The sequence below is a fragment of the Solanum lycopersicum genome, chromosome 10 (assembly GCF_036512215.1).
Source record: "Solanum lycopersicum chromosome 10, SLM_r2.1".
NCBI lineage: Eukaryota > Viridiplantae > Streptophyta > Magnoliopsida > Solanales > Solanaceae > Solanum > Solanum lycopersicum.
The window spans coordinates 49,155,152-49,171,556 of record NC_090809.1 but is presented as its reverse complement, the minus strand read 5'-3'; the positions used below and the strand labels follow the sequence as shown (position 1 = coordinate 49,171,556).

At 33.1% G+C, this 16,405-nt stretch overlaps 1 protein-coding gene across 1 annotated transcript; it reads left to right on the top strand.

The window, feature by feature from the left end:
- The first annotated feature begins 4,723 nt into the window (after positions 1 to 4,723).
- LOC138338884 (uncharacterized) lies at positions 4,724 to 5,350 on the top strand. The gene is made up of 2 exons (XM_069289967.1): positions 4,724 to 4,896; positions 5,035 to 5,350. Exons 1-2 carry the CDS (start codon positions 4,724 to 4,726, stop codon positions 5,348 to 5,350), a joined length of 489 nt encoding a protein of 162 aa, XP_069146068.1.
- Positions 5,351 to 16,405: the final 11,055 nt, after the last annotated feature.

Sequence of the window (16,405 nt, the reverse complement as noted above, 5' to 3'; positions counted from 1 at the left end):
CATATGATATTTCACTTAAATATGATTGGCCGAAGGGAGTCGTTTTCCAACCACAACACCTCTATTCTAAAACTATAAATAGGCGTCTCATAATTCAGAAAAAGAGAAGAAAGAAATTTGTAAAGAAGAAGATAGAGAAAATCCATGGTACAAACGCCATTTAATTCTCTGCAAAACTACAAGTTTAAGAATTAAAGCATTCAAGTTTAGGAATTCAAGAACAAGCTTGAAGCCCTTGAATTCAAAAAAAAAGTCAAGATCAAGATAATGTTCAAGTTCAAATTCATTAGAGATTCAAGAACAAGCATTAAAGCCCTTGAATTTATATTTGAAAAGAGAAATTCAGAGGAATCATAGAGATTGTAATACTCACATTTGAAATAATAAAATCGATTGTTGCTATAATCTTCTGATCTTGATTATTATTTTCTCGACGCGAATTCTATTGTCTACAAATTCTGCACGCCCAGTGGGACAATGTCCACCTCTTTTCTCAACTCTTCAAGAATCAAAGAATATTAAAATGTCTTCTACTAATTAAGAACAACTAGCAAGCTTAACTAAAGCAATCAAAGACCTGACAAAGTGCACACAAGAACAAGATGCTAAACTTTCAAAGCTAACAAATAAGATGGATAACATGATTGAAAGAAGAACAAGTCAATCACCTTTGAAGTTTTCTAATATTCAACAAAAAGAAGTGTCTTTCTTAAATTAAACAAACATCAAAGAGATTCATATCTCAGATGAAGGTTTAAATCCAATTGCTCAGTTAAAGAACTTTATCATAGAAACAATCGAAGACAAATATGAGTCTTCATCCAAATATTATCCCCTATATGTAAAGCCATATACACTAAGGGTAAATACCTTGAAAATGTTTGAGGTGTATCAACCTCCCAAGTTTCAACAATTTGATGGCAAAGAAACTCCCAAACAACATATATATCTCACTTTATCGACACCTGCAATGCTGCAGGGACATATGACGATTGTCTTGTTAAAGAGTTTGTTCGATCTCCCAGAGCAAATGCATTTGATTGGTACACAGATCTTGAACCTAATTCTAAAGATAGTTGGGAGCGATAAGAGCAATAGTTCCTTAATCGTTTTTATAGCACAAGACATGCCATTAGTATGATGGAACTTACAAAGGCTCTGCAAGGTGAAGATGAGTTAGTTGTTGACTTTATCAATTGTCGGAGAAGTCTGAGCCTCAACTACAAAGATCGCCTTAGTTAATTTTCTTCCAATGAATTGGGGTCTTAACTACATTTTTGAAGAATTAACGACCAATACATTTGAAGAGTGGGCAACTCGTGCACATGACATGGAATTAAGTATGTATTTAAGAAAAGATCAACAATCTCCTGTCTATGGACATCATGAAGATGAAGATATAGAAGAACTGCAAAGTGGGGGCAAGTTTTCATCCGAAGATGACTTTGAAGAGTCATTGTATATTTAGACGCTTCTTAATGCATGAGGTTAAACTTCAAGCTTCAATTATCCTTAATGCAGAAGCTTAAACTGCAAGTTACAATGCTTCTTGAAACATGAGCTTAGACTATATATCACTTAAATCTTCAAGTTACAGTTTAATCTTAAAGTTTAAATGCCCCTTCAAACATGATCTTAAACTTTATGTTACATAAATCTTCAAGTTTGAGTTAAATCTACAAGTTTAAATGGTTCTTGAAACACGACCTTAAATTGTGTGTCACATAAATCTTCAAGTTGAAATGCTCCTTGAAACACGAGCTTAAAAGGTGTGTCACTTAAATCTTCAAGTTTGAGTTAACTCTACAAGTTGAATTCTCATTGAAACAAGAGCTTAAACTGTATATCACTTAAATCTTAAAGTTTGAGTTAAATCTTCAAGTTGAAATACTCCTTGAAACACGAGCTTAAACTGTATGTCACTTACATCTTCAAGTTAGGGTTAAATCTTCAAGTTTAAATGCACCTAGATACACGAGCTTCAATTGTGTGTCACGTAATTTTCAAGTTTGAGTTAAATCTTCAAATTGAAATGCTCCCTAAAACACGAATATAAACTATATGTCCCTTAAATCTTCAAGTTTGAGTTAAATCATAAAGTTGAAATGCTCCTTGGGACACGAGTCTAAACTGTATATCATAAATCTCTTTATATTTGAGGTTAATCTTCAAGTTAAAATGCTCCTCAAGGTACGAGCCTAAACTACATGTCACTCGTGGCCCACAAGAGTATAAACTATGTACGACACAACGAAAAAGTCACTCACTCCTCCCGAACTACGTCGCCACTTGATCTTTTTCATTGAGGTATGTAGGCACTTAGAACCATATTCAAAGTTCAGTTGCATAAGTGTAAAAAATAAATTTTCCCGCTCTATCTGTTACATGAGTTAAGGCTATGAGTAAGCTTTCATAAAACCTCAAACTTGCACCAAATGGTGGTAACTCAATGGGGGCAAACCCTTATGAATAAAATTGCTTCACGATGAAGTTTTTAAATCTCCAAGTATGCAAGTAGAAGTCTTCAAATTTTCAAGCCTAGTCTTTGAAAGATAAAATATCTGGAAAAGACTTGAAGAAGGGGGCATTTGTAGTCACTTAAAATTTACTAAATATAAATTTATAAAGTTGTTCTAATTATATTAAATTAATGAATATATTAGTCCAAATAAATATTATGCATTAATATAATTGATTCAATTATTTCAATATAGATAAATATGAATTTAACTAAAGCCTGCTCCATAAAGCCCATATGATATTTCACTTAAATCTGATTGTCCGAATGGAGTCCTCCTCCAACCTCTATTCTAAAACTATAAATAGGGGTTTCATAATTCAGTAAAAGAGAAGAAAGAAAATTCTAAACAAAAATCTAGAAAAAATTTGTGGTACAAACACCATTCAATTTTCTACAAAGATACAAGTTTAAGAATTCAAGCTTTCAAGTTCAAGAACAATCAAGATCAAGGCTATCAAATTCAAGAAATGGCTCGAAGCCCTTGAATTCAATTAAAAGTCAAGATCAAGATAATATTCAAGTTCAAGTTCATTAGAGATTTAAGAACAAGCTTTAAAGCCTTTGAATTTACATTGTAAAAGGTGAATTCAGAGGAATCGTAGAGATTGTAACACTCCATTTGAAATAATAAAATCGATTATGTAACAACCCTAAAAATGAATAAGATAAGAAATGCTTAATGTGTCAAGAATGCCTATAATTAGACCAGGGTTCACACGGATTGATGCGCGTAGAACCAGACCTTGGAACCCTTACAACAACCAGGCCAAGTAACTTGGGGGGTTAGTTGAGCTTGGAAAGGCTGGGTCCAACCATATAGGGCTCTGGAATACAAAGATTTACTCGAAGGAGTCTTTACCGGACTTAAAAAGAAGAAATCTTAGGTTTAAAGGATCTAGGGGTAAAATGGTCTTTTCCTTGCTCAAGGTAGTATATTAATTACCCTAAAAATGAAATTAATTAGTTAATTAATTAACAAAGTGGAGGGGCAATTTGGGGAGATAGGGTCAAAATTGAGCCCTTGAAGTGAAGTCTTGCTCCACCCGAGTTCAAACCTAGGTGAGAGCAATGATTTAATGTGATTTTTTAAATGGCTAATGTATTCATCACCCCCCTGAACTTGAAGCTTTTTATTTGGTGTACATTTAAACTATATTCTGTTTTAATTAACCCCTCAAACTTGTTTATTCCACTATCACGTACACCTTTTTTTCTTTTGTACTTAGTGTGACTACACACGCACGTTAGTTCGCAAAAATAGTGATGATGTGGATTTCCACCTAGATAAATATTAGTTACCTAGATAAATTAAAATGGCAAAAAATAAATATCATATTCGAACTCCTTTCCCGGTCGCCGTCAATCTCTACCACCAACCACTGTATCTCCTCTTCTCATATCTCTTTCCAATGCAAAATCAATTTTTCACTCTAACCTCCTTTCCGCTGCAAAACAACACGGTTTCTTCCATCTCACATAACACTCCATGTCCTCTCACCTTGCTCAATCAGCTGAATCGGAATCCTTATCCATTTTCAACGATGAGAAACAACTCTGCTACACAAAAAATTCACCCTTGGGTTTCGATAATGATTATGACGACAACGGAGATGTCATCTTTGGACGGTCAATATTAAAATAAAATAGAGATTTTATAAAAAAAATTACTGTTATAGCTTTATGACGTTGCAAAAAATCACCCCCTCACGCGCCTAGTAGAGTGTGATTTCAATTTCTACGCCAGGTGGACAAAAAAGGTGCACGTGTTTGATGAATAAACAAGTTCGGAGGTGTAATTCAAACAAAATAAAGTTTAAGTGTACACCATATAAAAAAGTTCAAGTTCAGGGGGGTAATGAATACTTTTCCCTTTTTTAATTGGTAAATTAAGTTAATAAATTAATGGCAGATTTAAAATAAAAAAACATATTTTATTATTAATTATTATTTATTTATTAACTAATGTATTTTTATTACTAAATCTCCTGGCTGACTAGTTTCTAAGAGCTCAAGGACAGACTCACTTAAGCCCAGGTGCTTACTTTGCCTAAGTGTGGTGAGAATTACACTATTTATTGTGATGCATATATGGTTTGTTTAGGTTGTGTTCTTATGCAGGGTAGTAAGGTGATAGCCTGTGTGTCCAAATAGCTCAAGGTTCATGAGAATAATTATCCCACTCATGACCTGGAGTTAGTAGCTATGGTGTTTGCACTGAAGCTGTGGAGGCACTACTTGTATGGACTACATGTGGATGTGTTCACAGACCACAAAAAAACTCCAGTACATGTTCACACAGAGGGAGTTGAATCTACGTCAGCAGAGTTGGTTGGAGCCTTTGAAGGATTATTACATGAATGTTCACTACCATCCAGGTAAGGCTATTATTGTAGTCGATGCTTTGAGAAAGATGAGCATAGGAAGTATAGTCCACGTTGAGGATGAAAATAAGGAGTTAGCAAAAGATGTATACAGACTGGACAGACTATGTGTGTGATTAATGACTCTACAAGTGGGGGTGTTTCAGTTTATCCTAGTTCTGAATCATCCTTGGTAGTTGAAGTCAAGCAGGGTCAGCAACTCGATCCTGTGTTGATGGAGCTGAAGGACTCAGTGTTGATAAATATGAATGAGTCTTTCTCTTTGGGCGGTGATGACATACTTAGGTATCAAGACAGGTTGTGTGTACCATATGTGAATGATTTGCGAACTAAGATTGTTGTAGAGTCCCATAGTTCCAGATATTCCATACATCAAGATTCCACCAAGATGTATCACGATCTTAAACTGATTTACTGGTGGGATGGCATGAAGAAGGACATTGCATAATATGTGGCCAAGTGTCCTAATTCTCAGCAGGTTAAGGCACAATATCTTAAGCCTGGTGGTCTTACTAAGAGTATTGAGGTTTTGACTTGGAAGTGGGAGTCCATTAATATGGACATCGTGGCTGTTCTTCCAAGTACTAGGAGACAACATGACTCCATATGGTTTATTGTGGAAAGATAGATTTAGTCTGCCAACTTTATCCCTGTGAAGTCTACTTACAAAGCCGAGGACTATGCAAGACTCTACATAGATGAGATTATGAGATAGCATGGGATTCCTCTGTCTATCATTTCAGATAGAGGAGCTTAGTTTACTTCACATTTGTGGAGATCTTTCAAAAAAAGCTTGGGCACACAGGTAAAGCTTAGTAGTGCCTTTCATCCTCAGACTAATGGGCAGGCAGAGCACAACATTCATACATTGGAGAACATGTTGAGAGCGTGTGTGATTGACTTCAGAGGTAGGTCGGATGAGAATTTGCCTTTGCTAGAATTATCGTATAATAATAGCTTTCACTCAAACGTTGGGATGGAACCGTTTGAGGCATTGTATAGTAGGAGGTGTAGATCACCAGTTGGGTGGTTCAAGGTTTGAGAGTCAACCTTTTAGGGTTCAGAGATCATGCATGAGTCCTTAGAGAATATCATAGTGATTAGGAACAGGTTAAATACCTCTTACAGTCGCCATATGACATATGCAGATAACAGAAAATGGCCCTTAGAGTTTTATGTTGGTGAACATGTCTATTTAAAGATATCACCTATGAAGGGGGTCATGAGGTTTAGAAGGAAGGGGAAGTTGAGTTTGAGGTATGATGGGACTTACGAGAACCTACAACATGTTAATGAGGTGGACTATGAGTTGGCATTACCTGCGGAGCTAGCTTCTGTCCATCCAGTCTTTCATGTATCCATTTTAAAGAAGTGCCTAGGTGATCCAACATCTTTCTACCTATAGAAGGCTTGGTGGTCGATGAAGATTTGTCCTCTGAGGAGGTACTTGTTGAGATCTTAGACAAACTGGTGAAATGGCTGAGGAACAAGGAGATCGACACAGTGAAGGTATTGTGGAGAAATCATTCTTAAGGGTGCTACGTGGAACGCTGAGGCTGACATGAGATCCTGTTACCCTTATCTTTTCAGCTCTTGAGTTTAGACTTCCTACTCTTAAGTATAAGTTTCCTTATCTCTACATATTTTGTTGCTATTGCTTAGATATGCATAGTGATTATGTTATGATCTGACTGGCATTACGCTATAGTGGTAGTTTCATTCGGGAACGAATGTTCCTAAGGGGGGGGGGATAATGTAACAACCCTAAAAATGAATAAGATAAAAAATGCTTAGTGTGTCAAGAATACCTACGATTAGACCAGGGTTCAGACGGAGAAACAAACCTTGGTACCTTTACTACAGCTAAGCCAACTAACTTGGGGAGTTAGTTTATCTTGTAAAGGTTGGATCTAACCATATAGGGCTCTTGAATAAAAAGATTTAGTCTAAGGATTCTTTATCGGAGTTAAAAATAAGATATCTTAGGTTTGAAGGGTCTAGGGGTAAAATGGTCATTTCCTTGCTAAGGGTAGTATGTAATTACCCTAAATATGTAATTAATAAAGTGGAGGGGCAATTTGGGGAGAGAGGATTGAAATTGAGCCCTTGATATGAAGTCTTGCTCCACCCGGGTTCGAACCTAGGTGGGAGCAATGATTTAATGTGATTTATTTAATTGGTGAATTAATTTAATAAATGAATAAATTAATGGCTGATTTAAAAAGGAAACATCATATTTTGTTATTAATTATTATTAATCAATTAATTAATGTGTTTTTATGACTAAGTCTCCTAGTTGACTAAGTCTAAACTACTTCACCTCCTTTAACTCTCTCTCACTTTCATGTCTCTCACGTATTCTCCACTCTTTTAACAATTTCTCACTGCCTAAACGACTACAAGAACAGAAAAATTACTAGAGTTCTTCACACTTGAACTCACACAGAAATATAAGAAAACAAGCTAAGTGAACAAGTTAGGTAAAAGAGAGGGTGTTTCCGTCGAAAGTTTTGTGTTGAAAACGTGGATTGGACATGAGTTTTGGAGAGGGTTTGGGGCAGCAAATTCAAGGTCTGAACGTCAAAATAAGGTATGGGTAATCTTATTTCTTGGTCCCTTTCCCAAGAGACCCCTTAAGGTTCATATTATTCATTCGAAAACTAGGACTGTTTCCCCTTTTGCATGCCCCTATCACAAGCTCCCAATGAATCGTAAGTTGGGTATGAATGCTGATTGATTTAGGTGTATATTATATTTTCGTGATGAATATGATTACGTTATGTACTTGAAATTGTATGATAGACAACCATGTATTCGAAAGTCTGTGCAAGTGTATGCATATGATAAAATGTTACTGTGAATTAGGCTGAGTTAAAGCTTCAAGTTTAATATTTTTTTTTGTTGTAACTTTACGTACATTAATATATGTAAATGGTGATGTTCATTAAAGTGGAAATCGGGCTCATTTTAGTGTCAACATTTCGGCTAAACGAATCCATGAAATACCCCACAAAAAGTGTTAAACGATCCCTGAATTTTCCAAAGTTTTCAAGTGGATATATTGATGAAAATCTGTAAACAAAAAGATTAAGTTTCCAGCCAAAAATATAAGTTTAGTTTAGGCTAAAATATAGAGAAGAAATCTGGAATATTTAATTGATTTTAAAGGGATGAGGTACGGATTCGAACCTGTGACCTCACCCGTTTGGTACCTTAAATTCTAAATAAAAGAAAAGGGGTCAGGGGGATTCGAAATGGGGTGTACTGGCTGAGAAAGAACAGAGAAAAAATTTAAATAAATCAAATGGGAGGCGTGGCAATCGAACCCACGACCTCAAGGCTGGAAAGGATAATGAGCGAAATAAATAAGAAAATAAATTGAGGATGTGGGGGCTCGATACCACAACCTCACTGCCAATGCTTAGCCAAGTCAACTTTTAATTACAAATAAAATAAGGAGATTGTGGTGGTTCGAAACCACAACCTCACATTCCCTAGCGAAATAAATCATATAGAAACAGAGGTTGTGGGGGTTCGATCCCACAACCCTATGGTCCATGCGAATTAGACAAGAAGAATTAAATGGCAAAAAAGGGGGTTGTGGGGGTTTGATCCCACAACCCTTCGGCCAAATAAGAGGAGAATAGAAAAAGAAAAATAAAGATGGAATGTTGATCTAGGGTCTCGCTCTAGGGTCGCAATGTCATGAAGACTAAAAATAAAGTCAAGAAAAAATGTATGTATTGTCCTAGGGGTTCAAACTTTGGTTCCCTTGCCCAAATTTTCTTATTGATACATAAGTCATACGTGAATTAAATGTTCAAGACATGCCATCTAGTTTGATCAAAATTGAGATCTTGGCATACATCTAAAATACATATGTCATGTACTACATAATCTTAGGAAGATATGAGTCACTTAACGATCTATGAAAGAAGCCTTATGGCTTGTATGTATAAACCCATATGTCTAGCATACGTTTAAAAATAAGTGAACCTAAGATGTATGTAACGAAATGAAGTAACCCTAGAAAGATTAAGTACGAGAATAAAACAAACTAAATGCCCAAGTGCATTGGCATACGGTGAAATGATTATTATATTATGAAATGATAAAACCCTAAAAGGTTTAAGTAAGAGTGTGAAACACATAAATGGCCAAGTGAATTTTCATATGATGAAATGAACATTCACGTAAAATGGGGTGAATAATTATGAAGATCCATTATACTTATGTTAATGAATGTGGTGACAACATGATATGAGGCTAATGTAAAAATGAGAACAATCTCAAATGAGCCTCAGTAAATGTTACCAAAACGTACTCACCTATGAGAGTGTGAGATAATGAAGAGACCAGTCTCTATCAACAGTCTAATGAAAGTATTGAGATTAACAAAATTAATACTAATGATGAGATGAGAAATCATTTATTGATCTATGATGTCCCCATACAAGAAGCCAGCTTCCATTATGTAATAGTTGAATGTAATGGAACTTTATACAGCGCATTGATAGACTATCTATTAGTGGTGATGCCTTTTTTTTAGAAGGACAGAGGTTCACATAACTCTCACCAAATGAGACTCTCGGACATGCCGAGTATGGGTCTCCTTATATCTCCTAGTCTTCGAACCTATACTACCTATATAGGAATCTGGAGGGATTAAATTCCCATGTACGCTAGCATATTTTGGGTCACCTTGGCTGGTGATTCCACCTCTTTTCAATGTAGGGAAGACACTGGATTTCATGATGCTCACATGATCAATGTCGGTTAAATTTAAAGTTCCCAATTAATGAATGAGGCCAGCCTCAAATGATGTACACAATGAAATGAATGATACCAAAGCTATTAGATTAAGATAATGAAGAGGTATGGAAGACTCAAATAACGATACTAGGTTATTCTTGATAATTGCACAACAAACCCGATGAGAGTCTTAAACTACATCCTCGGTATAGATGGTGTTTACACTAACTTATGAATAAATGCAATGAAGTACATATGAATGAATGAAGCAGACTCTGTGTTTTCTAATGAAGACGCCCTAGTTGAGGTCTCATATGTTGAGCCCACATTTTGGAAAGTCTTAATGTCAAGTACATGATTCCAACGTCTCATGGCATATGAATGAATGTTATAAAAGATATTTTGTGCTATATGTTATGTGATATGTGTTATGTGTAAAATGTTATGTGTTGTGTACAGTATGATAAGTATGATGATGCATGTTACTCTCATGGCATGACCTTCCTAATTAAAATTTGGAAAGTTCATTGACTTTCCTAATCCATATTTGGAAAGTTCACTGACTTTCCTAATCCATATTTGGAAAGCTCACCGACTTTCCTAATCCAAATTTGTAAAGTTCACTAACTTTCCTAATCCAAATTTGGCAAGTACATTAATTCGACTTCCCATAATCATGTTGTTAAGAAAGAGCTATTCTTGATCATAAATGTTCTTGGTGTGTGCTTGCATATACCCATACTTAGTACAAGTGTGTGCTAACCCTATACAACTCTACAATTTTAGGTGCAGGCACAGGTGGATGCTTGAGCTACAGGTTGACGCTGAAGCTATTCGGACGTCGAGCATTCATCCGGACTTGGTAGGCCCTCATGCTTTTGAGGATGCTTGACATTTATAGTCTAGCTTAGTCTTGGGATTGAGTTAGTGGGGTATGTTCCACTAGCGTTTCTTTCCCGTATTATTTCAGACTTTGTAATAGTGCCATTTTGGCAAGTATTCAGTTATTGCTATATTAAACTATTTCTTTCAGTTGATGATCTTAATGTTAGATGGTTGATGGTGAACAAATTATGATTATATTAGAAATAATTAGTTAGAATATTAAGTAACAAAAAGTTCAAATTTTCCGCTAAAATTAACCTAGATGAAGTAACGATGACGTATGTAGGCTTGTCTGCGACCTCTGAGAGATTAACGACGCCGGTCTCGTCTAGGATCAAGATTCCGATCTTAAAAGATTGTTTCTATAATCTTCCGTTCATAATTGTTATTTTCTCGATGCAAATTTTATTGTCTACAGTGCATTCTTCGTCGTTTCTCCGATTATCAGACCTCTCCCCTCTTGTTTCCGTTGAAAATTGCCCATGTTTGGTACAATTGATAGTTGGCCACCTTATCATTTTGAAGGGATTCGAATTTAAAATTCGAAATACCCCTCTCGACTTCCCTCCTTTTTCAATTCCAATTCTCCCTCTTATAAATACCTATATCTTTACTATTTTGGAAGAAGCTATTTTACGATTTGAAACAGAAAGAATTTTCATCAAAGAAAATAGACGTAGAGATAGAAAATCTCCAGAATAGCTATGGAAAACACTCATTAACACCTCACAAGCTTAGTCATTTTCTCATTTAAATTCGTTGGAGTTTGTCGGAATCCGGTGAGGCTCCGTTTGGTGTGAAGTCGTTGCATATTCTCTATGCTTCCTCCACATCGCTGCCTAAAAGATGGCAACACGTCTTTCTTCATAGGATTTTTTTTCCTTCTCTTTTCCGTTTTGAGTTGATATTTTCAGTATTGAGAATCTGTTATTGATGTTCGTTTCTCTATTTAACATTAGTTCGATGGTCATATTAGTAGGAAGAGTGTGTTCCTATTTGTTTCATTAGTCAGCATATTATCCGGTTAGAGTTTTAAAGTCCGTTGGTTTTATCTTTATGTTATTGTGCTATTCATCCTTTTTTAGCATGTTTCTCGAATATAGTTGAATTTTTACTGTTATTTAATATCTAGCATCTTATCCTTTCATTCTTTCACCGAGTTGAATGAATGAACTGACATGCTGAGATTTTGAATTTTCCTGTGGAGTTGGTAAGTGTTTGAACTTCGTGTTCGCATTTTTGGTTCATCTAAATTATGTTTGTTGCCTAGAGTTGTTTTCTTTTCTACCTGGAGTTGTGGAATATTCTAAAAAAGGGGAGATACAGGAAAAATGTCTCTTATTGTTTTCATGCCTAACATAAGCAAGAAACATTGGCGTATCTTGCTATTTTTGGATACTTGTTTACTCCAATTTAAGATGTTTAATATTATCCTAAACATAGATAAATTGTTACCTTTGCTTAGTTTTATGTTGTATCTTAACCCGTATGACATAAACTTTCCATTTGGTCACTGTTTGTTTTCACTATTAGCAATCACTACCGTTGGATACTCTTTTCCTATCATTCCGTCAATTCCCTTCATTGAGTCAGCAAACATGAAGTTGATATACAGGTTTCCAAAGGTCCAATACGAAGCTGGAAATTAACTTATTAAGTTTCCAAAATACCAAAAATGAGTTGTATACACTGATATACATATCTGAAATGTCAAAAGTATGTAGGATACATGTCGAGAGACAATATACAGCTGGAAAACTTGTATACGGGAATAACGCAAAAATACGAGCATCGAATATAGACCTTATGCACCAATATACATTCAGCATATACAAATTCTCAAAGGTAAAAAATGGTCTCAAAAGCCTCAAAATAAATTTGGAAAAATTTACTTATACAAACAACATTACTTATCTTATTATCTGTTTTTCCCTTTTTTTAAAAAAATATTACACAAGTCTCTTATTCCTCTCAATAATTGATATTTTCAGATACAAAAATTCAATAGTCAAACCCATGTTTCCTACTTCCTTTTTTCTCTCCCTAAATTCACTCGACATAGTTAGCCGTTACAATTGTCAAATCATATTGATTTTTAAAAGAATTCTTTTTCTAGTCAATCAATTTCAAAATAGCTAGGAATTGTCTTCTCTATTGTTATTTTTTTCTCTCCGTAAATTCTTAGTTTATGAAATCTGTACACGTGAAGACAACCAACCACAAAAGATATTAGGTTTTATATGTATTTTTTTCTGGATTAAATTGCATAGGTTAATATGTTATTAATTTTTTAATGAAGGATGTTGCTAGTAAATATATGTACTGCACGATTAAATTTTTTGGCAAAATCCAACAATGAACCTCAAGAAAGTACCTTTCAGTTTGATTCACAATCAACTCCACCAATACAATTCGATTTTGTAATAATGACCAAAACATTGATTGTATCTGCTATTGAGGTTGAAGATCATATCCATGACTGAAGAGATATGTGTCTGATATATTATGATTTAATAGTGTTTATAGTTCATTATATATTATAAAAATTATATATTTCATACATATTTTTCTTGAATATAATTAAATGTATCATTAACATATGTGTTAATACTTGTTTGTTCTTAAACTTCAAATACAGATTGATGATACTGTGAAGAATCAGAAATAGTGGATGTTTCGGAAGTCTAACCGAAAGATGATAATATTCTTGGTACTACCAAAAATCAACACCAAATAGAGATTTTTTCAGAAATCCAACTCATATATGAAAATATTCATGTTACTCCAGAAGTAAGTGTACGTAAGATTGTATAAGTATGATAGATAATTTAGTATTATGATACATAATCATATGTTTGATACATCATAATTTGTTTGTACATGATGCATTATCAATTTAATGTACCCTGACTTATACTACATGTTGTTTCTTTAGGATGATGAACCAGATCAACGCCCTCAAGATCTTAATGAAGGAACAACGAATGAAGGCATATAAATAGTATATATTATGCACTAATTTATTTGGCAGGATACTATATTCGAATTTATACTAAATATATCTCGTATTCATATTTTTTGTATATGGTACATAGCTCTGTCGAATATGGACATATTTTATAAATACTAACTTATACTACATGAATCAATTTCAAGGTAAATAACTTATCAGCAACAATTAATTGTTTAATGTATCCCGTAATAACACAATACTTATCAGTTGAAAGAAGATACATAAATAGTGATGTATCATGCACTAATTTTTTAGATATTATACGTAAATTCGAATTTATACTAAATGTATCAATTGCATAACAACTATTACATAATAATGTCTCAATCTCAAATCTAACATCTTATGACTTATAAGCAAAAATTGCTTATTTGATGTATCTAGTATAAATACAATATTTATCAAGAAAACTATATTATATTAGTACTAAGAATTATTGTATAAAATTGTCGTACATATTTGTCTTGTATAAACTATTACAAAATTTGAATAAAATTAACTATCAAATTCATTAATGCATAAGCACGTAATAATATTTCTTCTCATTAGTTTTAGTCAATTGTTGAATCATTTTAACACCTAACGAATGAATGTAATGTAATCTATAACTTGATTGTTGATTCAATTATGTATTTACTTGATAATTTGTTCTAGTTAGTTGTGCATTGAATTATGTTGATACATTGAATATTAGTTGTATTTATTCTTGATTCATTCGTTTATCTAATTGATAAATTAATCTTACGTATACATTTATAGATTCACTTGATTTTATATTACATACTATTTTCGCAACTTTATTGTATCATATACATTTTCAACTATGTAATGATACATTATATGGAAATGTATCTGAACCATATCGAATAGAACCATCTTCACAAACACGTTCTCTGTCACATTATTATCAAATATCTAATGATACATTTTTTTACAAAAAAAAAGGTATATGAAACACAATGTTTTAAAAAAATGAATACAAGGTCGAAAATCATAATATTTCAATTTATTGTATCAAAATTTCACCAGCTATTAGTAAATTGTAATGTTTTGTAAAATTAAAAGTTGGAAAAACAATACTAAAAATTGATAATCTTAAAATAATTTATCTGAAACATAACAGTAGTCCCAAAAAAAGAGTTCGTCAATCTCCTTTCGGAAAGAAAGTACAATTTCTTAAGGCAATCATGAATCGTCATCCACCTATATATATTGAATAAATAAAATTAGAAGATGGAACACTTGTACACATTAAAAATAGAGAGATGCATCACATATTAATTAACTCAATTTAAGATACTCAAAAACCTAATGATAATTAACTCTAGATAAATGATAGTTTATATATTGATATACATATATATATGGATAAATAAAAATTCACATGTATCTGATACTTTATAGTAATGACATACTGCCTCATATCTATAGAAATTCATTGCATATACAAGTAAAAATAAATCAAGTTTCAATCAGCAATGTATCATGATCTATATGTGCATATACATATTCAAATTTTAAAAAAGAAATTCTCATGTATCTGATATTTTATATTAAATGTATAGTAACTCGCAGATCTTCAAATCCATAACGTCTACTTCAAAGTTTTATGTATTAATTCTATTAGTAATTTATTATGACTTATCAATCATATATAAATTCATGAATGAAAAACAATGATTAAAGCACATGAATATGTGTTTCATACCTTTTCTATCAAATATTTAACTCGAAAATTGAAGTTATGGCAAATAATAAATATTTTTATCCAAGATAAGTGTAAAATAAAAACTATCAGTTGCTTTGATATTTGGGAACTGCCATTACACAATGGTAAGTAAAAATCAGTACAAAAATAAAGATACCAAGAAAATTGGCAAAAAAGCCCAACCTGATCGTCCATTGTGAGATTCGTGTAGAATTCAAAGAACTCAAATGCTACGATCTTCGATTTTTTCTTCCTTCAAGAGTCTTAATCAAAAACCAAAATATTCATTATGTATCTTATAAAAAATTTAAATCCTACTCGAAAGTTTCTTCGTTCAAATATGGACAAAGATGAGCATGGATTATGAATTTTAAATTGATTTGTTATTTTAGGATATATGTTTCTTTGATTGATATAGTAAAAAGCAATTGAATAGCATAAATTATGGGATATTACTTTGATTTTCTATTTTAATTACCAACAGCCATATATATAAAGTATCACAATTAATGTATCCGCACAACCAATTATGTATCCATTTGTCTAAATATTTAAGAGATTTTTATAAAATGGCAAAAAGTAGGGATAGGATGTAATACAAGTTTTACACCATGATATTTATGTAAGCCATACAATAAATTTCCAGCAATTCTTTTTGAATTTAAATGAGCCTAGGCCTATTTTTGCAATCTTAAATCAGGACAAGTTACAAGACTTGGGCCAGAAGCCCATTAAATTTGGACTTTGAGCAAAAGGCCCAAATTTAATACTCTCTCCCTTTTCCTCTTATTCATTTGTGATAATGTTGACTAACATTATATTTATAGTTTGGCTTTGACTTAATTTATTCCCAAAAGATAGTCATGTTATCTATTATGTTCAAATTTAAATGTTTTTTATTTATTTAATATTTAGTTTTATTTTATTTTAATTGTCTTGCAAAATATAAATTAATCACTTTAAAAATTCCCTTTAAGTTTATTTTCCCTTTATATAAAATGTAGTTTTATTTCTTAATAAAAACCTTAAAAGTTGATTGAAAAGTTGTTTTAGTTAAATCGCCGGTCAACTGCAAGTTAGCGGACATCCGAGAGCCTAAAACCTTCTCGAAATGTACATTGAACTTCGAACTAAATTTATTTTAT

Bases quoted from the DNA above. Each gene is read 5' to 3' on its own strand.
- LOC138338884 (XM_069289967.1), top strand. From the start codon at position 4,724: ATGGTGTTTGCACTGAAGCTGTGGAGGCACTACTTGTATGGACTACAT. The intron at 4,897-5,034 runs GTAAGGCTATTA...TGACTCTACAAG, and splicing joins GAATGTTCACTACCATCCAG to TGGGGGTGTTTCAGTTTATC.